This window comes from Lagopus leucura, unplaced genomic scaffold, assembly GCF_019238085.1.
Source record: "Lagopus leucura isolate 7727_CA_CO unplaced genomic scaffold, USGS_WTPT01 Super-Scaffold_100159, whole genome shotgun sequence".
Lineage (NCBI taxonomy): Eukaryota > Metazoa > Chordata > Aves > Galliformes > Phasianidae > Lagopus > Lagopus leucura.
Genome location: NW_024962335.1, coordinates 15,183,093 through 15,207,725, shown reverse-complemented (window position 1 = coordinate 15,207,725; position 24,633 = coordinate 15,183,093). Strand labels below are relative to the sequence as shown.

The 24,633-nt window shown below is 41.0% G+C and overlaps 2 protein-coding genes and 1 long non-coding RNA gene across 3 annotated transcripts in view; 1 reads left to right on the top strand and 2 right to left on the bottom strand.

The window, feature by feature from the left end:
- Positions 1–1,879, bottom strand: part of LOC122190158 (BPI fold-containing family C protein-like) — a 19,405-nt gene extending 17,526 nt beyond the window's left edge. Inside the window, exons 1-2 of the mRNA XM_042889945.1 lie at positions 1,876–1,879; positions 1,503–1,628 (exon numbers count right to left, since the gene is read on the bottom strand). Of these exons, the coding sequence (XP_042745879.1) occupies positions 1,503–1,628; positions 1,876–1,879 (130 nt within the window). The remainder of the gene's footprint in view (positions 1–1,502; positions 1,629–1,875) is intronic.
- Positions 1,880–7,537: 5,658 nt separating this feature from the next.
- Positions 7,538–8,850, bottom strand: LOC122189928. The gene is made up of 2 exons (XR_006182025.1): positions 8,743–8,850; positions 7,538–7,814 (listed from the first exon to the last, which is right to left on the bottom strand). It is a non-coding gene; the product is annotated as an uncharacterized LOC122189928 (long non-coding RNA).
- Positions 8,851–9,018: 168 nt separating this feature from the next.
- Positions 9,019–22,145, top strand: FBXO7 (F-box protein 7). The gene is made up of 9 exons (XM_042890364.1): positions 9,019–9,210; positions 10,798–11,095; positions 12,506–12,733; positions 14,031–14,172; positions 15,009–15,092; positions 16,193–16,285; positions 19,385–19,561; positions 20,209–20,246; positions 20,458–22,145. Exons 1-9 carry the CDS (start codon positions 9,089–9,091, stop codon positions 20,854–20,856), a joined length of 1,581 nt encoding a protein of 526 aa, XP_042746298.1. The 5' UTR covers positions 9,019–9,088; the 3' UTR covers positions 20,857–22,145.
- The last annotated feature ends 2,488 nt before the right edge of the window (positions 22,146–24,633 follow it).

Here is a 24,633-nt window from a genome sequence, read left to right as displayed (position 1 = left end):
CCCCGAATTCAGTAATTAAAAAAGCAAACAATGATAATAAATGATAACTCATGATGATTCCCTGGAAATTCCTTCTTCAAAAGCAAAAACGTAGACTCTGTTTCACAGAAATACCCTAAAGCTCACTTATGGTTCTAAATGAGAGCAGCCAGTGACCTCAAATGGAGTCTCTCTGGCAGAACGGGTGAGCAGGGAGGATCTATTGATTCAGTCTTCAAATCTCATGTTAAAGGAAAATACATGATTTAGCAGAGTTAGGGTAGTATGGTTAGGTTGCAGTTGGACTTGATGATCTTTAAAGTCTTTTCCAACTTGAGCAATTCTATGGTTCTATGACAGGCACCACGTTTTTCAAATACAAGAAATACCATTGGCAGAGTCACTGTCAATGTCTGTTCTTACCCCCAACGGCTAACCCAGGGTTAGTCTATAACTTTGGCACTTGAAAGCCATGCTTACTGCTGGGCTCATATTAAGAAATAGCAGACTGAATTTTCATTTCTAAAGGCAACAGAGATGCCTAGGGAGTGCTTTTCCTGGCATTTCATAAAGAGATACAAAGAACAGTTCTGTTTTGGATGACTGATGTTTGCCCTGAACTTCTTAACTCCCCAAAAGCCTTAAAAACAATGTTCATACAGAGAAATAAGTAGACCTGATCCTCACTTTCATCTTGAACTCATAAGCCTCAAGCTTCTACTTTTCATCTCACAAGTCCATTGTCTAGCTGTCAGTGTGTTCAGTACATAAGTAATGATTAATCCTTAGCATGACCCAGCCTTTGCTGAATCAGTACCTTGTTAACCTTTATGATTAATATTAATTCTGTAAACAATTGAAATTGTACTGAGTGCCCTCCACACCCACAGACTACACCATCAGCAGGAGGCAGTGAGAGCTAGCCTGAATAGAAAGAGTAAGGAAAATACACTCTAGAGGTTAGGAGTGCCATGTACAAGATCGCTGATGTTCTGTTAGGGGTCAAAATTACAGCAGATGGTTGCTAGATTTTTTTATTTTATTTTTTCAAGAACAGCACATGCAGATTCTATCTCACCTCAAATAGAAGAATGACAGTAAAAGTGTGCAGTTACATGCCCATTCCAAGATCATAAGCTTTCTTTTTTCTCAATTATATGTTGATTATCTTCAATTCAATATCACACTTTCAATCAAGATTTTAGCACTTTTTAAAAAGAAACAATTATATGACCATCTCATTCTAGTTCTAAGACAGTAGATAAATATGAGAAGTGTAATAGAAACACTGTTGGACTGCAGGAGCATGCGGTCCCAAATTCGAGGATAAATTTGTACCTTGAGTCCAAAAAAGAGACTAAGAGAAAGAAGGGACAAAGGGTGTTCTGCTGCAAGGTGACAAAAGGAATATATTCTGTTTCGGTATTTAAGGACCAGACTTCTACACTGCACCCTTTTGAAAGAACTATATTCTGTACATAGAATATTTATGGTAAATTAACTTGTGGTAATGACAGACATACCATAATCCAGCCCTTTCTGAGTAATTCTCACTTTAAGACCAGGATTAGCTTCAAGTTGTAAAAAGAGCAAACAGGGCAGGAAAGAATACCACATCTTTTGCATCTTCTCACCTTGGTTACTGGGACCTGTTAAGAACATTTATGATGCAAATGTGATTGTAAATGATGCATACCATGAGTCACAAAAAATCTTTATCTGTCATTGTTCCCTCCAAGAAACGAGGACAAGGGTGGATACCCATGAGAGGTTTAGCTGGTGATTTTACTGCACAGAGTGGTCATTGTGGGAGCAGTGATTAACTGGACAGCACTCCAGTAGGCATCACCGATTGGTGAGATTGCATGGTTCTGCTCCACTATGCTTTCCTCTCACCCATGTTTTAGCTGGTTTATTTTACCATATCCTAGCTCCTGCAGAGTGAGCACGACAGAACAATACCAGCTGAGAAATATCCGTCCTCCTAAAACCCAACACCCTTTTCATATAAATAGACAAACTTCTGACTTAATCCAAACACTGATCAAATCAGCTCCTAAGAAGGCAGTGCAATGGTTAATTCAAAACATGTACAAGAATTACACAGTGATCACATGGCATACTACAGTACAGCGAGTGTGTCTGAAGGCAAAGCAAGTAAGACACTACATGGTGGGACACAAACACGAAACACAGCTTCACAAAAGCAGTGACAAATCAGTTTTTTTTTGTTTTTTTTTTTTTCTTTTACACTTACAGAAGTAAGGTTTCTTTGTTCAAAACTTGCATTCATCATGATTTTCACTACCAGTGACAGGCACTGTTCGACTCCCTAGAAATTGAATGTTGTTTCTTATGATAACTCAAGTATACCAAGTGCTGAGTGGAATTTTTTTAGGGGTCTATGGTGATTTTACACTGGCCTTAACACTGAGGAGACCGGATCACACTTTTCCAATGTGTAAGGCTGTGATCATATCTGCTTATGTACAAAACCAGAAAACACACAAATGTATAACAAAACAAACAAAGAAACATGTAACTCCCTCCTCCAAACCTTTGATAGTCTTACTTCTTTGCTGGAATTAATACTAATGAGACCAGACTTCGAACAGCTACAAATCCAATATCAACCCAGTAGCTCATAAAATACCGCTCTTCATGGGACTTCTGGACTGTAAAATAGACAAAATGCTTTATCAGTGTTGTTCTGATAACAGTTATCTGAAGGAATCCTTAAAAATCATAGAAATCATAGATAAGAATAATAGAAAATCATATAAATCATGAAATACTTCATAATAATTTCATAAAATCATGAAATCGCTCCAGAAATTCTATGCAAGAAAAAGTAGCTTCGGGAAAAACAAACAAACAAACAAACAAAAAACCAGATGAATCTGAAAATATGATCCAAATTGAGACAAATTTGGAAAATCCTTCTTTACGTGGTCTTTCCATCTCTAGTTTTTATGCTTCTTTTCTCTATTTTAATCAACACAACATGAAGAATTTAAGGTAGCAATGTTACGTAAAACAGCCAGCTGGAGTCACAAACTCTAGCATTTTTCCAAGAAGTCTTAGCTTTTCTTGCAAATGTTACTTTTTCTAGCCTAATTCTATGGAGTCAATTAAAAATCAATATAAAAACAAAAAGACAGATTTTTCTATCATTAAATAAGGCAGATATATACTAGATATTTACCTAACTTATCTAAAAGGATTGCTAGCAGCACTAACATAGGTGAGGTACCTCATTGTCATTGAATTTCACTCCCACTGAGGAACAGAAAACAGCAACCTTAGTTACTTCTTCTCTTTGTAGTTACATGCTTTTGTTAATATCTTAAATGTATCCCAAGTGTGAAACTGAAAGAACAAACTGAACTTTCATGGTGCTAGAAGATGGCATCACTTCATATTGTTTTCTCAAATCAACAAGCTTTACATTCACACTCCAAGGCTGATATTCTCAATTTCATCAAAGACCAAAGCCTCTGTTATATGCCAGGGTTGATTGTACAAGCTTAGTCAGATGACCACAGCAGACAAAACTAAGGAGGTGGAAGATATCAGCTGCCTGATAATCTAAATCAGAGCTGCCAATTTCATTGCTGATGACAACAGATGATAGACAAATAGCTCTGATTTTTATCTTCAGTAACTGAGCACATATCAAGCAACTCCTCTCTATAAATAATTCTCTTAATTCTTTTGTCTTTTCAGAGATAGAGTGTTCAAGTATCTTAAATAAAGAAAAAAGATGAAAAACTGTTTTGCTTCAGTCTGTGTACTTGTCTCACCCTGATGAAGTACTCTTCTCACTGGAATGCAGATATTAGAGTTCTGCCTTGTGAAGTCTGCAAAACAGCTTAAATGAAACTTGCAATAAAGATAACAGCTGAAGTTTGACTGAGAATCAAAGCCTTTGATACAAAACAACAACAAAAAAAGTCACTATTATTGTCTTGTTTAACACATTTAACACAGCCATAAAACACACCATCTTAAATTGATCAACCTTTAGAATATCCCTGAGAAAGAATGTTGTCAATGTCTTGTGTTGGCCCTGAACAAACTTTTCAATCACTGCCCACGAAAGAATTTTTATCACTTCCAAAAATTCAGCGAAGAATAGTTAAGAAACACAAAACAAACAGTTCTCAAATGCAACAGTAAAAAACAGCATAAACCCAACCTGCACTCCAGAAAGAGCATTTAGTTTCACAATCTCTCTGCTGTTAGCACAGAACTGGGATTAGACTTTTCAGTTTCCTCCTTGTTCCGTTTCTTCCAGTTACTCAGCAGCACACTCAGGAATAGGTATGCTTTCTGCAGCTTGCTCTGCAATATCAAATCAAAATGACTCAATAGCTTCATGTTTTTAACCCTTCCTATACAATGATATTCCATACAGAAAATCACTCAAGGGAAAAGGAATACAACATTTATATGGTTAATGGGAAGGAGATATTGCCAGGAATGCTTAAAGTATCCAGCAAATGATACAGAGAAGTTTGCTAAAGGACATAAAAGCAGGTGATCTTCTGCTCCCTACTGCCACTAGAAAGCCTTGGAGTGTAGCTGCCAGAGAGCTACTAATCTGTGCTGGGCCGCAGAAAAAACAACCAAACCAAACCAACGCCCATAGCTGCAGTGCCTACACAGAACTCATTGATGATGTACAATTATGTTGAAAGGCAGTTGTCTGATGAACTGATGGAAAACAAACACACACTTTCCACTGTTTTAATCCATTTAGTTTGCATTCCTGACCGCTGTAACTGTCCTGTCTTAGCACCTGAACCAGGACTACTTGATTCACTTTTAACAAAGTTTATTTAACAAAGTTGGTGTTCTCACACTGCACACTGGCCTCACAGCTAAGAATTGCAAGGGTGTTGCTAATGCAAAGATATCAAACTCTGTTTCTGAGGTGTAACTCCAAAGAATTTTGCTCTGCACATAGCTCTCAGTAGTTCAGTAGTGAAAAGAAATATATAAAGAACAAAAGCAGGTACTTGTGAGAGGTAGTCTGATCTTCAAGTACCCTAACATTTCCTTGATAAACTCATAAAATCTTACATAGGACATGATTGCCTAAGATATGTAAGATCATATATTCTGCAACTCAGGATCCTTTCCAATCTAAGGTTCTCACATCATAGCTGACAGCTCTGGAGGAAAGACGGTATAGCGACCAATTGGTCCTGAAGGATGTCCTGAAGGACATTCCTGATTCGGACACCTCTGTCAAATTTTTTACAGCCTCCAGTAGAGGAGTACTTTGATCTTTGGTCAAGAATGATGAAGGAAAGCAAAATAAATGATACAGTAGAGTGTTTTTTCTACCAGCATAGTAGACAGATTTCCCATGAGTAGATTCCTGGATGCCAATTCTGGCATGCAGTTACCTATTAACAGCAAAATGAAGACACTATCCCAATTCATGGCAATTGCAGATAATAATGGAAGAACTCTTTCCTGTGCTGCCTAGGACATGCACCTGCCACCACTGGAAGCTGTGCTTTTTATGATACCTTTCCTAGGTTCTACCTGTACAAGGATCATACACGCAATTAATACAAGTGGGTTTGCCTAAGGTAACATGTAATCATATATCAGATGTTACTCTGCAGTGTTTGATATAATCAATCACAGTAAGCAATCCCTTTTTTGGATTATCCTTTGCAGCAAAACTGCTTTTAGATTTGTGCAGACATGTTCACAATTACTCTGTTTGGGGGTATTTTTAGTGATAGGACCAGAGGGAATGTTTTCAAGCTACGGCAGGGGAGATTCAGGCTGGACATTAAGAAGTATTACTTTTTGGAAAGGGTGGTCAGGCACTGGAATGGACTGCCCAGGGAGGTGGTGGAGTCACCGACCCTGGGGCTGTTCAAGGAAAGACTGGATGTTGTGTTGAGGGATGTGGTTTAGTGGGAGCTACTGGGAATAGGTGAACGGTTGGACTGGATGATCTTTTAGGTCTTTTCCAACCTTTGTGATTCTATGATTCTATGATTCTATGATTTTCTCACCTACTAGCCCACATGGCAGTGCACAATACCTATAATCACAGAATCATGATAACCACTCTACTTACCCAAAGCTTGCTATCAGCTTGATATTAATAGAATGCTAAATTGAAAACAGAAGTAGAAGAATGAAGAACAGGGGTTATGGTGTGGGTAGAAACATAGAAATAAGGAGGGAGATTTGCAGAGAAGAAAAATGATAATGAAAAATGAAAATGATAATCTTGCCTGTGTAGTTGTATACCATGCAGTGCTGCTGGGTCATCCTAAATAGAGACAACTTCCCTACTTTGATGTTGACAGGCAGCACTGGGTGCTGCTTTTTCATGTCCAGTAACAATTAGATGGCCACTTTGGAATGTGACATATTCAGTTCCTTCCGAGGAGGAGTCATTCACAGAAATGGTGACACTCACGAGACATTATGCAAGAAGCACTATGAGTGAGCCTCCGTGCTAAGTGACAGCACAAAAAAGTGCTTTCTGTAGGCTTAGGAAACAGAATGGCTGTCAATGGCCCCACTGCCTCCTCTTACTATAAAAATCTACACTGCAATCTCTTAAGTCACAAACTGAGGAAAACATGGTGGTAGCGAAAAGGGCTTAAAGCAATGTAGCAAATCCTTGAAAGCCTACTGGAAGGTCCTGCGCTCTGTATGGCTAAGATTTTCATCAGGAGTAGAGCAGTTAAGAACCACATGAAGGTTCTGCGTAAGGATGCTGAGTAAGGTCCAGCAGCCAACCTGAGATGTTGTAAAGCAGAGCTTCGCTAAAGGTGTTAGATATACAACACCAGTATAAAGAATTTCAAATACATTTTAGGAGTAAAGTTGACCACCATCAAGCTGCAAGAAGCCAGGAGGTTCTTTCCACTGGCTTAGATCTGAACATCCCTGACAGTGTCACACTCAGAATGGTACCCTGGATTTTCAGATCTCCTGATGATACCGCTTTCTCCATGCCCATCTGCTCATCCTACCACTTCTGCCATTCAAAATATCAGAATCCTACAGCTTAATGTATATTTTTTATATTTTATAAAACACATTCTTTGCAGTAGTAAGTATAGAAAGAAAAACACTGGAAAAGGTCCACTGGTTCACTCTTTATTACTGCACTCAGCTTTCAGAAAAAAATATTCCATAAGGTATGCAAATGATCCAAAGAGACCTTTACTTTTTATAGTCCTCCCCTACCATGGGAAGTTGACTGCAGGTCAACAGGTCCAGAGCTACATTAAGTTTCAAGTTTCTCAAGATAAATTTTACCATTAGGGCTCTCAATAGTTTGACTTCTTTGGTGAAATTCTTTCTATTATTTTTTACATTGACCACATGTGTGTGGGGCACTTGAATTGCAAAATTATGTTGATATCATGAAAACCATGAAAATCATATTTTCAGCTACTTAATACTGACGAAGAACTTTCTTTTGTCACTATATTGTATAGTCTTTTTTTAAAGGATTAGACTAATAAAAGTTACCAATTCCGATAAAGTGAACCATGCTGAAAGCCAAAACTCTTGTACACAACCATTTATTCAAACTTGTAAGCACAGAAGTACTGCATCCAGACCTGGGGCCCCCAGTACAAGAATCTGGAGCTGCTGGAGTGGGTCCCAAGGAGAGCCACGAAGATTGGAGGACTGGAGTACCTTTTCTGCATAAAAAGGCTGAGGGAGTTAGGTTGGTTCAGCCTGCAGAAAGCTCCAGGTTGAACTCATTGCAGCCTTCCAGTATTTGAAGGGAGGTTATAAGCAGGAAGAGGAGCGACTTCGTACAGGACAAGGGGAAATGCCTTTAAAGTAAAAGAAGGAAGCTTTAGGTTAGATGTTAGGAAGAAGTTCTTTACTCAGAGGGCAGTGAGGCACTGGCACAGCTGCACAGAGAGCTGTGGGTGCCCCATCTCTGGAGGCACTCAAGGCCAGGTTGGATGGGGCTTTGGGCAACCTCAGCTCTGGAGGGTGGCAGCCCATGACACAGAGTGGGAAATCAGTGATCTTCAAGGTCTCTTCTGACCTAAACCATTTTATGGTTCAATGATTTCCATACTATTTTTGTAAAGCGCCTTGACCAGAGGCACTCTGGTCTGAGGTCAGTTTCATACTTGATTACTGGAGTTCCCTCCCCTACAGACAAAAGAAAATCAAAATAGCACAGAAATTCATTCATCAAATAATTTCCCTTTTATTACAAAAATAAGACAGTGGACTTGGGCCATCTGAAATGGGCACAGGCCAACATGGAAGCTCTGCATACCATTTCAGCCTTTTGTTTCTCAGTTTCTCCTGTTTAATATTTAGAGCTGTGGGCAGAGCATGTCTGAACCTGTGGCATGACTTACAAAATTCAAAGGAAAAATTGTCAGAACAGCAGCAGAAATGCTTATTAGCTGATTAACTAACAAGGATCAATTAGTGCAGCCAGGTTCTGAGGAACAGAAGCATCTCACTTCACGCTTCTTTAGCTTGTGCAAGTGGCTAACATGGTGCTTCTGCTGAAAATAAAGCAATGAACGTTTATTTCTCAGAAGAGCACAGTGGAAACACGGGAGGTGGCTGTGAGAGGATCAACACTAAAAAGCAAAACAGAGGAGGGTATCCACAGCCATTGCAAAAACGGTCGCGATGCTGAAGGAGCACGACACATTGCAGAGCCAACCTCCTCCAAGACTCAGGCACAGTGCTCACGGTGCCCTTTCTGTGCGCTCTCATTTCCCTCCTTACCGTTGATGGACGTAGTTTAGTTAGCACCGTGCTGACAACCGCCTTCCTATCTCATATCTCCCCGCCACAGCATACCACGCGTGCGCGCCCGCATGCGCAACAGCAACCCACACACCGCGCCATCGGCTGCGGCCATCTTGACACACCGAGCAACAGCTCCTCGGGCAGCGGGGGCGGGGCCGGCCGGAGGCGGGGCCGGCCGGAGGCTGAGGCGGCTCCGCGCCAACCCAAACACCGCCACGCCCCGGCAGCCCTTGCGCCCGCCGTCCGCCACCATCGTTAGCCGGCGGGGGCCCGCACGGAGCGTCAAGCGGGCAGGCGCTTGGCCCCGTCGGCCCCGCCAGCCATGAAGCTTCGTGTGCGGCTGCAGAAGCGAACGGCGCCGCTGGAGCTGGAGGGGGCGGAGCCAACGCTAGGGGAGCTGCGCGCGCAGCTCCGCCGGGCCCTGCTACCCGCCTGGGGCTACAGGTAGTGCGCGGAGCGAACCATCCCGCGGCGGCGGGGGGGCTGCCGGAGAGCGGGGCCGTACCATGCTGGGTGGTGTCGGGGCGGCCCGGCCCATTTCTCTCTTCCTCCTCACTCCTGCTCGGGATGTGGCGCTGCCGCCCCCTGCGGGGAGGGGTCCGTAGGGGTGTGGGAGTTGCGCGGGGCCTGGCCCCGGGCTTGGCGAGGCGTCTACCCTCATATAGGAGCGCGGACCGAACGGTTGTAAGGCGAAACTTAATAAAAACTTCCGAAGAGTTTTGCTGTACGGTTGTCAGCAGCAGAGCGAGGAAGGAGGGCGTACTGTGGGGAGTGCTAGCCTCTGGAATATGGGTTATGACTCTGTTGGAGCTGATTGAGCGCTGCTGTGTGGCCTTTGTCTCACAGAGTGTTCGGCAGGGTGTCTATTTCACATAGTACAGAAGGGGACAGTCTCTGCGTTCAGATAGCACAGAAGGTTTCAGGTGTGAGGAACTCATGGCAGTCTCCATGGTCAAACCTGTTGCCTCAGCTGTTAAACACCTCCAGAAGTGGCCCATTCCTGAGGCAGCTGAAAGGCTCAGGTTCAGTGACCCTTTGCTTTCCCTTGTAATGCTTTTATGGGCAATTGTGATACTTACCAAGCAGCTTCCATTAAAGTGTACGTGGAGAGAAACAGGGGAAAAGCTTCAAACTTTAGTTATTTCCTCTCTCTTGCTATTATGTATTGCTGAGTATTACAGAATTACATGGTTTGGCAGGGACTTGTGGAGAGCATCTAATCCAGTGCCCTGCTAAAGCAGGTTCCTTACAGTAGCTTACACAGGAAAGCAGTTGGGTGGTTTTTGAGTATCTCCAGGGAAGGAGAGTCCACAACCCCTCTGAACAGCTTGTTCCACTGCTCTGTCACTCTCACAGTAAGGAAGTTTTTCCTCAAGTTCTTGTGGAATTTCCCACATTCCAGTTTGTGTCTTTTGTTCTGATGCAGGGCACCACTGAAAAGAGCCTGACCCCATCCACTTGACTCTTGCCCATTAGATTCTTATCAGCATTAATAAGATTCTGCCATCAAGGCTTCTCCAAACGGAGTGGTGCCAAGGCTCTCAGCCTTTCCTGATATGGGAGATGCTCCATGCCCTTCACCGTCTCATTGGCACTTTGCTGGCCCCTCTTAGAAATTTCCTGACTTTCTTGAACTGGGCTGCCCAGAACACAGCACTCCAGATGTGGCCTCAGCAGAGCAGAGGAGAGGATGACTTCCTTTGACTTGCTGGCCACGCTCTTTGCAATGCCAGTGGCCTTCTGGGCCACAAGGGCACACTGCTGGCTCATGGCCAGCCTGTTGCCCACCAGGACACCCAGGTCCTTCTCCACAGAGCTCCTTTCCAGGAGGTCAACCCCTCACCTGTACTGATACATGCGGACATTCCTCCCCAGGTGTAGGACGCTATGTTTGCCCTTGTTGAACCTTACTGATGGATTAAAACCCAAAGGAATAAAATTTGTAGATCACAGTGTGTTTTTCTAACTATACCTCTGTGTACAGCTATTTAAATGCAGCTAACCGTGTTTCCTTGTTCTGTTATTTTGCAGTTGTGATACAGAGTTTTCAGTAACATTGAATGGCAAGGATGCTCTTACAGAAGATGAGAAGACTTTAGCTTCATATGGGATTGTTCCTGGTGATTTGATATGTTTATTACTAGAAGAAACAGACGCCAAATCCAGCCTACTTCCTGCCTCATCTTCAAGTCCTCCCTCACTTCAGAATGGTCGTGAGACATCCACCTTGACTCCCAGAAGTCCAGCTGACAGTCCAAAAGAAGAAAGGCAGAATGAACAGTCTGACGACCAGAAAGCTCAAGTGGAAGCTCAGAAGAGTGACAGTAGGGTAAGCACATTGACAATGGGCTTGTATGACACAAGACAAAAAATGAGGTGTCTTACATCAGGTGATGCACTGCATAACAAAGAATCTCTTCAGAATATTTGCCTCCTTATGATTGTCTGATATTTGCCAGTTATTGGATGGAAGTCTGTGTTCATCATGTACTAGTTATGTCCCAGTTCTGACAGGTATCCTGAGATGTTTTGGGTTTTATATTTTTACAGAATTGCATGTCTTTTGCTGGAACATGCACTTTGTTTAAGGAAGTTATGAGTATTAGCTGCCTCAGCGCTTCCTTGAAAAAAATTACTTCAGGTACCACAGAAATGCAGCAAATACTGAACTGACACAAGTTGAGTGGGTGATTCTTTTCTCATGGCTACAACAGTTCTCTATGATTCAGGTGGTCTGCTTGGAATGATAGATCTGTCTATCCTGTGCATGAAGTTAGACAGGTGGCTCCTGCCAGTGCTTCAGAAGTGTACTGTTGTATGAACCCACACACCTATTTCCAGTTAATAGGCATGTCTTTTGCATATTATTCAGTGCTTTGTTTGTGCCTGTAGGTAGAATAGTTGAACAGATAACTGCATCTGCCCGATGCAATCTGTCCCGTGGTGAAAGTAGTCTTCCAAGAAGAGACCCTAGGTGCCATGCTGCTTGGTGCCTATCTCATTATATGATTTTTGTCCCTTCCTAGACAGGAGCTTGAGAATATGCTTATTTGTTCTTTGATTTTGGATTAGTTGTAAAAAAAAAAATTATAACTTACTACAACCTTTTTATGAGAAACATTGCTAAATGTATGTATAAAGCATTGTTTCAAAGTATAGGAATTAAGATTTAGTATCCAAAAAATTCTGAGTAGTGAAGGAGAATATAGTTGGATCCTTGTCCCATAGATTCTTCCAGGAGTAAAGTGTCCCTAGTACATTGGTGCTGTGGGCATGCAAGCCAGTGCAAGAAAGGAAACAACAATAAAGCCACAATCTTTCTGAAATGTCAGCAGATGCATTCTGTTAATGATTCTTATAGCTACTTAAGCCTATTGTATTTGTGAACAGTCTGAGTTAATGATGTTGGTTTCTTGCTATGCATGCTGAAGTACCACAGTAATTGTTCCTGTAAGCGTTGCAAGAATTCCAATGAATGTTTTATAAGTTATTATCAATTGGCAAGAAAACGACAGACCTTTTTTTATTAAAGACTTGCATTATAAATATTGAAAAAATACAGAGGCTGTGTATATAATCCCAGTCTCCAGGTGGGATGCTAGGAAATGGAGATGAATTGAGACTGTAAAAGTTACATGGGAGATCTGTAGTGTAGACCTGGTGCCCACGAAGACTGCCAGACAGACCAGTAATACTGATACTGTAATTTTCTGCATGTATCTTTTGTGATCTCTTGAAGGCAGGATCCAGCCTAGAATTTCCTTCTGGATTAGTCCCAGAAGATGCCGATCTGGATGAAGGTGCTGGTTCCTATCCTTCCGAACCTATGCTGTGCAGTGAGGCTGCTGACGGAGAGATTCCGCATTCCTTAGAGGTGCTCTACCTTTCTGCTGAGTGTACCAGTGCCACTGATGCCTTGATTGTCCTAGTACATCTTCTCATGATGGAGACAGGCTATGTACCTCAGGTATGTGCACAACCAAAAAGGAGATGTCTCGGTCAGCGGGAGAGAACTGTAGAATATTATAAGAACCTGTAATGCAAGGTGCCTCTAGAGATGTGCATCAGGCTGTTGGTATACAGTCAGCAGCCCAGTTGGCTGAAGTATCAGCGTCTCTGACTGGCAAGTATGGCTTAACGCTAAACACTAGAGCAGCTTTTAGGTGTAAAAGAGGCCTGCCTCCATGTTCCTCACAGTCCTCAACTGGAACTCAGCTGATAACCTCCCATTTCTGCTTTTTACTGTTAAGCTTGTGTAGATGTGCTTGGATTGTAGCACTTCATTATAGTGCTGTCCTCAACATGAGTATAATCTCAATAGGCTACAGTTAAAATGGTGGCTAACAAGGCGTCTACCTAACTATTGTCACCTAACTTACATCATCTTCAGCAGGGTTCAGTTAGCCTTTGGTTTCACTAATGTCTGGAGGTATCTAGACTTAATAGACTTCATACTTAAGCACCTGTGGTTTTGTCTCTGTACAGTGAGGTCATCTTTTCCCTTTAGGTTTTCGTGCAGCTTGCATTACATGTTTACTATTATGTGACTGAACATAAGATACTTGTTCCCAGAGAAGGTAGTGTCTTGTTTTCCCTTGTGGTGCTAAAAGCACATGGAATTAGGTCTGTTTGACAAATATCAGTTTAATTAATTTGTTAGCAATAGGCTGTGGTACTGTCCAGTGAACACATTTGCCATAGAGAGCAAAGTTTATTCCAATTTGTGGACTTGGAAGATAATTTTTGTGCAAGTTTAAGAAGAAAGAGAGACCTTGCTCGTCCTTGTGGTTATGTGTATCTCTTTCTGTGGGACTCTGTCCGAGTATTTTCATACTGAAATTGAAAGAAAAATTGTTAATCCACTGAGATTTTCAAATTGTTTTCAAGCTATGACCAGTCAGAGATGGCAGAAAAGGTGCAATAAGATGTTTTAAATGCAGAAAATTAACATACATTCAGGAGTTATCAGAATGTTGGAATGAATGGTAGAGTGAAGTGCAGACTTACACAGTGAGTATAAGTCTACATGCTGAATAACTTTGCCAGAAAGTGGCACAAAACAGAAATTGCTAAACTTGTCCTTAGATTTGCTGTTGGGTTTGGGGGAAAAAAGTACATACTCACGCAGTTATAGTCTGTATCGTAATGCAGATTGGGACTAAACTGAAGATCTGAATTGCAAACACAGTTCTGGCATTTTCAAACTGCTAAAAAGTCCTCTTTTTCCATCTGAAGATATGACAGAATTATCTGTGTATTTTCAGGGGACAGAAGCCAAGGCAGTGTCTATGCCAGAGAAGTGGAGAGGGAATGGTGTTTACAAGCTACAGTACACGCATCCCCTTTGCGAAGAGGGTTCTGCTGGTTTGACTTGTGTGCCTTTGGGAGATCTTGTTGTTATTAATGGTAAATTAGTAAAGTTTTTATTCTGGATATAGGTTGCTAAATATCAGCATTGCTTAGCAAGAGAAGACTTACATGAACTTCTTTGGAATCACGTCATTATCCAGATTGATGAGGTGCAAGAGATGCCACTTCCTGATGCGGAAAATTCTTGACATTTCTTGCCTCAGTATAAACTTCTTTCTCTCTAATGAGAATGGAATAATATTTGGGGAATTCAGTTAGCATTTTTATTACAGTGTTGTAAAAATACGGGTTTTATCTCATTTCATTGGAACTGTGGTATACATTAATAAATACTAAAAAGAGATAGATTTCATCCATTTTATTTAGTCTCATACTCTTTGCAAGACTAAACCATTTCTAGACTACCATATTCCTTAGTTGTAAGGTGTGTTCTTTTCTGTCCTTACTGAGACACATGAACATTCTCACTGTGGTCTCAAAAACCATATGTGGTTTAAGCTGTTGAAGTTCTTCCTAGAATTTATAATATCTGAATTGGTATGTCTTGAATGACTGGTTTATTACAATGGCTCGTTACGTACCACTCCTAGCTCTATTAGATCTCTTTCCATGTAATAGAATTGTTGAAGACAATATTTGTCACCAATATCTTTGGTTATTCTTTTCAATTAGAAGTTCTGTTCTGATTTTCTGAAATTTCTATTTATCTAACTGCTAGCTGTCATTGGTATTTTCCTTGACAGGAGCTGGTAAGGGAGAAAAGTAAAACACCTCTGAGAGTAAAGCAGTAATGAAGTGGTCTTGGCTGTCTCTCAGTATGTTTTCAATTTTGAAATATCTCTTTTTTTTTTTTTTTCTTTTGATGTTTGCAGCAACATTAAAAATCAACAGAGAGATTAAAGGTGTGAAGAGAATACAGCTGCTGCCAGCATCCTTTGTTTGCTTTCAGGAACCAGGTATGCATGAGCTATAATACTGATAATAGTAAACTGGGAAGTAGGTAAGTGATGTAATAAGTAAGGATAGTAAGTGGAGGACTAAGTGGGCAAAAATTAGCAAGACATAATAAAAATGTGATCACTCTTTAGATGGGCTATTGCTTTATAGTAAAAGGAATTCAGAATATAGTCATTTACTTGTATTTTGCTGCTAAAATAATTTGAATTTCTTTGATTAACTGAATAAAGAAAGGATTTTGCAAAGATTGAGTCATGCTTTGTCCCTAGTGCCTGTTATTTATGAAGTCCTAAATGTAAATCTAAATTTCTGAGGCAGCAGTGCTGGATTAGACCCTCTTTTTTTCCCTGCTGGTCAGGACTTTAGAGGCTGGTGATACCTACCTTCTTACTGCGACACTGTAACTGTTATTTGTGTTATAAAACAGGTGCCAACCACACAGCTCTCTCCAGAAAGCCAAAATTAGGGGAGTACTAAGGTGGGGGAGGAGAAGGACAGATGGATGTGGATCCTTTGTGAGCAGAGGCCTGACTAGCCTTTTGTTTTACGATGTATGAATGAACCTCTTTGTTGCCAGTTGAGGATGACTTGGTGTCCTACACTGTGTCTCTCAGATCTCCAGTCACTGATGTTTGAGGCTAGTCAAAAGGCTGTAGAGGAATAACTGAGCACTGACATGTCCAGGATAATGGTAGAGCCTTCTAGCTCTTCTTTCTTAGGATAACAGGATGGAAAAGCATTCTTGTCAAAAAAATGAATGTTGCAGACATTTATAGCATAGGCGTGTTCCACCTGGGCTTTGAAATCCGATAAAACAAGCTTTGACAGCTTGAGAGCCAGTTTTTGGAGAACTCATGTATTTCTCTTAATGGTGCTTTTTAAGGCCACGGGGTAGCCTAGCCTTACCACGGATGTAGGCTGTAGTTTCTCAATAAATTGTGATTCCATGACTATTACACACTCGTTGCAAACCAGGGCCCATCAAGATGACAGACAGATCACCATTCTGTTGATAAGAAAGCCATGGTTTTTCTGCTCTTGCATAATCATTGCATTATAACCTCTTGAAATTAAGCTTTTTATCTCTCTGATTTGATAGAAAAGGTTGCGAGTGTTTACAAAGACCTTCAGAAATTATCTCGTCTCTTTAAAGACCAGCTGGTTTACTCTCTTCTGGCTGCTGCCCGACAAGGTGAGAGAGATGATACTTAATTTTTGTGAATGGAAGAAAGGGAGGGAGTCTGTGCAAAGTCTTTAGGGGGAAGTGTTAGAAACAATTCAGGCAGCTGCTCAGTGGTGGGTATGTGGAGAGTGAGAAAAAAATCGACCTTCTAAAGAAATGAATCTTTGTATTTTAAAAGAAGTTAATATAATGATAATTTCCCATCTGTAATATTTGATTGCTCAAGATAAAAAAAAAAACAAACAAAACACCTCTTTCTACTCTCACTTAGGATACTGAGATGGAATGGCTGTTTTCCATACTTGGTGATGAGAACAACATGCCACAGACACTTTGTGGGAGTGGTTTTGTATTTTGGTCCATTTCTTTGTGAAACTATTATACGTAGGTCACCCTGAAAGTAATGTCTCCTATTTATTTCCATGTAAACTGCAACAGACATGAAGAGCTCTATAACACTCTTTGATAGAGGAAATTCTTAGCTACAAAACACTGTTTTTCAACATAGTCACTGCCATTAGCTATGCATTTTCCCTAGCTGTGACCAAGAGCCTGCATGCTATGCTGTCAAAAATCTGCACCAGTGGAGGAAACCCACTGTTTCACGGCTGCTGTGACAGCAACATTGCTAGGAAGAATGTTGCCCATGCAGTCTGCCTTTCATTGGTCCAAACAGATTCAGAAGGCACCAAATCCAAACTGTACGATGGGTGAGGCAGGACAGTACAGCCAAGATAGGCAGTGTACTCCACTGTGTTTAAACTGGCACGGGGCCTGACATTACCATGATGCAAAAGGTTGTCTTTGCTGTCCTGACTCTGCAAGTTGGAGCCTTCAGCTTAGTTACTGTTGTGATGTGTGGTCAGCGTTGATGGTTTGTGCACGTCCCAGGAAATCCAGGAGGATCATCCCTTTCCTCGCTTTGCCCATTGAGGGCTGCATCTTGAACTTTTTTATTGATGTGAAATTCACGTATCGCTGCTCTATGAACTGCTGTTTTGACTCTGGCTCATAGTGGTGACACCACATCTCATGATTGATAATGGACCAGGAAGCTGTCACTGTCAGCCTGGTGCTGATGCAATGGGACCTGACAGACTTGTATACATTCCTTTTTCTGGTTCCTATATGAGCCTTGGCAGGGCCTGTCTGACACAAACTTCTCAATATTCCAGTGTTGCCACCATCTTTTCTAACTCTTTGAAGCTGACGCTCAGCTCTGTACATTGTTCCCTGGGTGTAACCCACTGATTTGCATGATGAGCTGACAAAGACACTCTTCGTTTCATTGTGTGACAGCTGTGTGTGGCCATCCAGAACACGGCTTGCCTTTCACATCACAGTTGCCGCCTCACTGTACTCACATATACTGTTTCGTCTCCATGAATGTTCAGCAAATGCTGATAAATGTCAGTGGGTGCAATTTTTTTCTGCATGGAAACTTCCATTTCAGACGCCATTTTGTCAGACCGCCCCATCAGCTGCACAGCAACAAAATGTAAGGGAATATTGGTGGGAAAGCTCAACCAGTAGAACTGGTTCAGCAGAAAGTTCAACAGTAGAACTGCAGGCACGTCCAGCCCACAGGCTGCATGCAGCCTGGCATAGCTCATCCTGCAGCCATCCCCTACCCCACACCATTGTGGCAGGCTCTTCCCTGCTATGTGGTGCGGCCCAGCCCAGCCCTGGGCATGCACTCATGGCTGAGCGGCAGCCAAGCATCGCTGTGCAGTCGACACTGAATTCAAGACACAGGGGAGCCACAGTGCAATGCTAACTGAAGTTATGGTGAATAATTTTAAGCATTTTGACACATTGGCTAAATTGTCCAGTGAACAGTGAAATATTTGCAGTTTTCTGTTTTGATAAAGGAATTTGGGAAGATTGCAAAAAAAATCAATTTTTTTTTCATATTTGCCATTTTTCTGTTTTCAGTTGACATAAATACATTACTTGTGAATTTTCATGTGGAATGTATAAAATTGCAATCAGATATTGATTGTGTCTCTTTACGAGACTTTCCTAAGACCTACCTCAGCAGAGAAGAATAGCTCTGCTTCACAATCACGCCTTATTCCTGTCATCCCTTTTTGGCAATGCATTACAGGAAGGATAAAATTTAATCAGAAATCTCTGATGAGCACCATGAGAACTTGTTAAGAATTGCAACCAATTCCATTGATTTGGACTGATGCACTAGTTTCACTGAAACAACATCAAATATCCCACTAGTTTTATGTTTTGTTGCTTTTCTTAATTAAATTTTTTTTTGTTACTTATATACATTAACTATATTATATATTTTATATGTGCCCCAAGACAATTCCTCTTTATTCAGTGTAGTCTACACAAGCCTGAAGGTTGTACACTCATGCTTTACCGCCTTAGCGATATCTGCCTCTTAACGTCTTCGGCCAACATAATAAAATATGGATAAATATTTTATGGAATAATATATACATATATGGAAATAATATATAATAATATGGAAAATAAAATAATGGAACCACTGATTTTGGAGCAGCCCTTGTATTTGGAAGTCTGACCCCCAAAACAGTCTTCTTAGTAACTGGTTATCGAGGGCTTGGAAGGAATGGGAAGAAGTAATCCTAGCTGGTGTTTGTGAAGCAGTAGGAAATCAGGCTTTTTGTGTGTAGATATTGCCATAAAAGAGTAACTTAGTATTCTGAAGACACAGTGGAATTCCTTCTAGACTTCAGTGCGGGCAGGTTTGATGTGAAACATGTGCTGTGTATTTAATATCTTTTTTATGGACTCTTGTAATCGGGCAGACCTTTTTCCTTTAGCCTTTGTTCTGTGTAGCCTGTAAACATAGTTAGGCATGCGGCATGTTTCTTGGGTTTACGGCTGTCAGTGGTGTTCAGCATAAAATGCCATTTGGCCTATTTCAAGAACTCCATAAATGTACTGCAAGGGGGAAGAGATATGTTTTCTAAGAAGTCACGTCATGGTGCTCTTGGAGAAAAATTGTTTAACTGAGGCATCAAAGGGGAATGATATAAGGGAAAGGTTATGATGTCCTTCTTTTCTTCAGGGTCATCAGCTTTGCACCATTTAAGTAATTCTTCTATTTCCTCCACTTTGTAGCTCTGAACTTGCCAGATGTTTTTGGGTTAGTGGTCCTCCCTCTTGAGCTGAAGCTTCGGATTTTTAGACTTCTGGATGTCCGTTCACTCATCTCTCTGTCTGCTGTTTGCCGTGATCTTTATGCAGCTTCAAATGATCAGCTTCTGTGGAGGTTTATGTATCTGCGAGATTTCAGAGGTAATGGTGATACACATTTCCTTCAGTTTCATTCTCATGTGAGCAGGGGTAATTAGGTCTTACATTTTGATTAGAGGTTCCTCAGGTAGCCACTCTTGATTTTTAAATACTGCCATCAAATAGTCATTAGTGATACTAACCAGTACCAGTGGACTAGATGTAATTCAGGTGGGTATTCTGTTTTTTGTCCTGAAAAATAGTAAAAGTTGCCTGAGCCCTTTCTCATGGACCATGTAGTTCTGTCCATCATGTGGTACAAACTTTTGTTGTTTTCATCTGTTGCTCTAGCTACTTAGATGTACTTGCTATTGCAGCTATTTGAGAGTGGAGAGAAGGGATATTCCTGCTAGAATTCCTCACAAGAGACTGAAGAAATAAGGTGGTAAAGAGAAATGCTGTTACAAATCAAAGATGGGAATATTATTCCTGGGATTCTCTACAAGTTTTGGAGATGGTATTTTATATAGAATGAGTAGATTACATACTGAATGGTCCTACAGCTTTATTTTTTAAAAACACGCTATCCTTATGGAAGATGTATTGACCAGAGATGTTTTTTTCATCTCCTTCTGCATATTCCCACAAATCCTTGGCATGAGTGCTACTTAAAAGAGGTTGCTCATTTTGATTTTCTGCTTCTCTTGTAGATCCCATTGCAAGGCCTCGTGACACTGACTGGAAAGAAGTAGGTGGCTTCTCTGTATAATCTCACTGTGATTAGTCTACATGGGAAAATTTCAGGGCTAAAACAGAGACTTTGGGAGGCTGTAGTTTTGAGTTAAGTTTTAGTTTAAAAGTGGTGTTCCATAAACACAAGTTGAGTTTGGTTGGAGTAGGAGAAAATGAACATCAGTAAGAGACACTGAACCTTAAAATACTTTTGTTTCTGTCTGCAGCTATACAAGAAAAAGTTGAAACAGAAGAAGGAGGCCTTGAGATGGAGGCACATGTTTCTGCCCCCTACACCTCATCCAATTCCCTTTCATCCCAACCCATTTTATCCTAGTCCCTTTCCTCCCAACCCATTCCCATCAAACCCAATCTATCCCCCCATGATCATTGGAGAATATAGTGAGAGACCAACGCTTCTGTATATTGGAGACCCAATTAATTCACTCATTCCTGGCCCAGGGGAAGCACCAGGCCAGTTTCCTCCATTCAGACCACATTTTGACCCCATTGGTTCCTTGCCTGAAGCAAACCCTACGCTTCCAGGACGAGCTGGTCCCAATGACAGGTTTCCACCTAGACCCAGCCGGGGCCGCCCCACGGACGTTCGCCGTGCATTCATTTGATTGCTGTTTTCTCCCTCAGTGGATTTTCTAGTTCCTGAGCTTGCTTTCTAACTGCAGGACGTTGTAAAACCCAGGCACTAACATCTGCCTTCTCTTCAGATTGTGGCAAGAACTTGTTTGCATGGTAATGTTTTGATCCCAGAGTTAGGGTTTGTTAGTGTTCTAATAGTAGTGCTGTACCAGGCACTAAGGTCTCTTTCAAGATGGGCTATGACATACAATACATGTTGTTCCCCTCCCACCTCTCCTCTTTAATCACCTGTGCTACTTAGAGACTAGAAGGATACTAAGTATTTGCTGCATCAGATAAAGAGCACTTTAAATACAAATCCTATCTTTTTCTGTCTTATTTGAAGAGTTTTATTAATTTGCCAGGAAAAAAATAGTTTGTTTCAAATCTACCTGGCTAATAATTTTTCTTAACAAAAAATCTACCACATCCCAGATAGAATAGGGTACTACCACTGCTGTGGTAGGTGTGTTTCCATAGATTTTTTCAGAGATTGCATTTTCCTTTTTTTGTTAGGTAAAAAGTATTTTTATGTTGTTACTTAATACACAAAGAATACAGGGAAGGGATTTTTTGTTTTAAGTGGAAATATTAGAACACAAGTCAGTTCATTTTGCAAATAGCTGAGTGAAACCCATGCTAGAGTGCAACTCAAAAGTCTGAACAGAAGCAGAGCAATTTTACAAAGAGCCAGCAGCAAAACTTTTGTCTTTTTCCTTGTTTGAACAGGTTGACTTTACAAATAAGTAGCTGTAGTACATGGCCGCATTTACTGTGCGTGAACTAAAATCAATGCAAAAATGAATTTTTTCTGCCTGCCTAACTGAGGAATTAAACAGGTCGACCCAGCTGCAGTGGAAGTGGGAGCACAGCAGGAGAAACAATGAATTCTTACTTCAGTGAATTCCGTTTAATTTCATTAGAGCAGTGTCAAAAGTTATCTCGACAGAAGAAAACATGCTGTAGCATGTTAGAGCTTTCAAGTGTTGTCTTGTCAACTAATGAACAACTAACAACATCCCTGTTACAGTTTTCCTCATGAGATCTGCAGTTTGATACTGAAGCTCAATTAAAGGAAGACTGGAATAACTAAACTTTGTTAGAACTTTTCATTTCTTATTTTCCTTCTTTTTAAGATGGCTTATCTCAGTGTTTCTGAAAATGTAAATGGTACCGATGACTGTTGTGATGGCTGATATTGCTTTCTGCAATCCTTTTGGAATTCAAACAATGGCAATGAATTACATTTCCTATTAAATACAAGCTGTTTCATCAGTAATACTTTTGTGCTTTTTCAGGTGACATTTCAGTGATTCATCTTTTGTTTCACAAATCAGCTGACTTCAGTTGGGTCAGGAGGTTCTCCTGTTAACTCTGTGGGAGTAAAATAATGCTTTTTTTTCTTCTTTTTTCTCTCAAATGTTGTGTTTCTTTTTTCTCTCTCTTTTCCTACTTCAAAGCAACAGCAAAGCAATGCAAGTCCTGCCATTATTGATCCCACATAATTATCAGTAGAGCCTGAGGGCAGTGGTTCCCCTTCAATATCAAAATTAGCTTTAATATTTTCTGAAGTGCTTGAATTGCCTTGTTCCAGTGGAATTTTCATTTAAGTCTGTAGTCAGGCACTGTGGAGCCAACAGTGATTCTTTAAAGGAAAATGGAAGTCTACACTGTGTGTCTTGCACCATTTTGCCCTTGTGATCTGTCCTTCAGAAATGCATACATAATACTCGGGCAAGGTCATACACATTTAATAGATACTATTTATCCTGGATTTTGTCACTGGGACATTTGTTTGAGAATAAATCAGGCATCATTACAGGTACACCAATGAGTGACCTGAAAGGTGTTCCTTCCCTTTGTTCGTTTGCACCGTAGTGAAGGCATTGTGAGCTAAAGATAAAGGAATTTGCCTTATGCCAAACTGTTGAGTTTCCTACAGAGGCATTTCCTTAATTCATAAAGCAGCACATGAAATACAATGTGAATATCTCAGGACCAACAGTATAAAATGACATGACAGAACAAAGGAAATACTTGAAAACCAGCCACTTGGTTATTCATCAGCTCTAAGGCAGGTGTAGGTGTCATTGCTGTTTGCAAACTCTACAGAAGAGACACAAAGGTGAAATGCTTGAGGGTGGCCACCATTCCTTACCTGTACTGTTCATTTGCATGCACTGCAGTCGCTTGGAAATTGGGAACTGTTACTCCTTTCTTTTTTTAATTTGCTTTACCTTATTCATGGAACTTCAAAGGACCATATTAAATGACCTAGTCATATGCAAGGTATAAGGTTTTACAAACCCATCTGTGATAAGTGAAAGAAAGTACAGCTGCAGTCATCGGAGCAGAACTGTTACTCTAAGCCTTAGCTTTATACAAGATGTTTAATTGCATGAGAACATGAGTTACATTCCTCTTGAAATACCACACCTAGATATTACAAGAAAGACATGATGTTTTTTCAGTCTGTGTCTAAACAGCAGGATGTAAATTCATTTTCCAGGTGGTGAGTACGGGTGGGTGTATTAGTTGTGTCCCAGCTCCATCTTGGGCTGATTCCAAATGCACGCATCTATTCATGTTTCCTGGTTTCCATGTGAAGAAAATGAAAGCATGCTCTGACCAGGTGTTCAGTTTTCACAGCAGTAAGACCCCAAGGCATGCTGTGGGCCATGTCTACACTGTGATTTATACATAACTTCCATTTACAACTTTTCTATTGCCTTCTCAATTTCCTTTTACTTCAGCTGCTGCATTTGGGTACCTAAATAATGCTTAGATATACCTTAGTGCACCATTCATAACAAGAATATACACCTTTTATTACCTCTGTCTATTGCTTTGTTAGACTGTAGGGATTTTAGAATAGCCCGACATCAAAGGTGGTGAATCTGCTGCTAGCCACAACATCCAGTGTGAGAGTGCCCTAGTTGTACTGTTGGAACATTTATAGTATATGGTACAGAGTTTCATCTCTGTAATTCAGGATGTCAGCTCAGTATGTTCTTTAAAGCACTTTTGTGAACAGAACAGAAAATGCTTTTCAGCAACTATAGGGGTAGGAAAGATAAGCTGGTAGTGCCTGTTGCTGTTATGCATTTTTGGAGGCTGGATCAAGGGGAGAGCCTGTTCTGTCTGCTTGTCCCTTGAAAGGTGCCAGCTGGGAGCTGAAGGCAGATGAAGAGATCTGAGTCGCTGCTGGCTCTCAGGTGAGCAGTGCTGTCCTGTTGCAGTATTCAGTTGGAGGACAGTCCTGCTGTGTTTTAAGTGCAGCATCCACAAATGATCCAACTGTTGTGATTATCTGGAGTCAATTGAAGGGGCCATGCCTTACCAGTAGTAGTTACCTTTTTTTTTTTTTCTTTTCTTTTTGGTGTGAGTGTGTGTGTGTGTAGGATGTATTGATAAGACAGATATACAAAGATCAGTAGGATAGAACAATTGAGGATTGTGGCAGTAAACTGCTACATTTGTCTGCATTTCTGGTGACTGCTTAGTAGGGCAAGACATAAGTCATGCTGAGGGAAGTGTTAGTGAAGGAAATCCTCTTCCACCAGACTTGTATTACCGCTTGTCCATATAGTGGTGCTTGTTAATCTGCTATTGTTCTTGCCAGTGGAACAGTGCTCGAAGTCATTTGTCACTCTTTTATTGCTCCTGGAGATTGCAAAACAGCAGGGTCTGTTTTCTTTCTCAGACAATGACATGTGTTTATGATGCTGCATTGTAAGCTGCTTAGCAAACTTGGAAGGACAAAACAG

Excerpts from the sequence above, each read along its gene's own strand:
- FBXO7 (XM_042890364.1), top strand. The coding sequence starts at position 9,089 with ATGAAGCTTCGTGTGCGGCTGCAGAAGCGAACGGCGCCGCTGGAGCTG. Across the intron at positions 14,173-15,008 it reads AGATCTTGTTGTTATTAATG|CAACATTAAAAATCAACAGA; the intron begins GTAAATTAGTAA and ends TGATGTTTGCAG. Across the intron at positions 20,247-20,457 it reads GTGACACTGACTGGAAAGAA|CTATACAAGAAAAAGTTGAA; the intron begins GTAGGTGGCTTC and ends TTCTGTCTGCAG.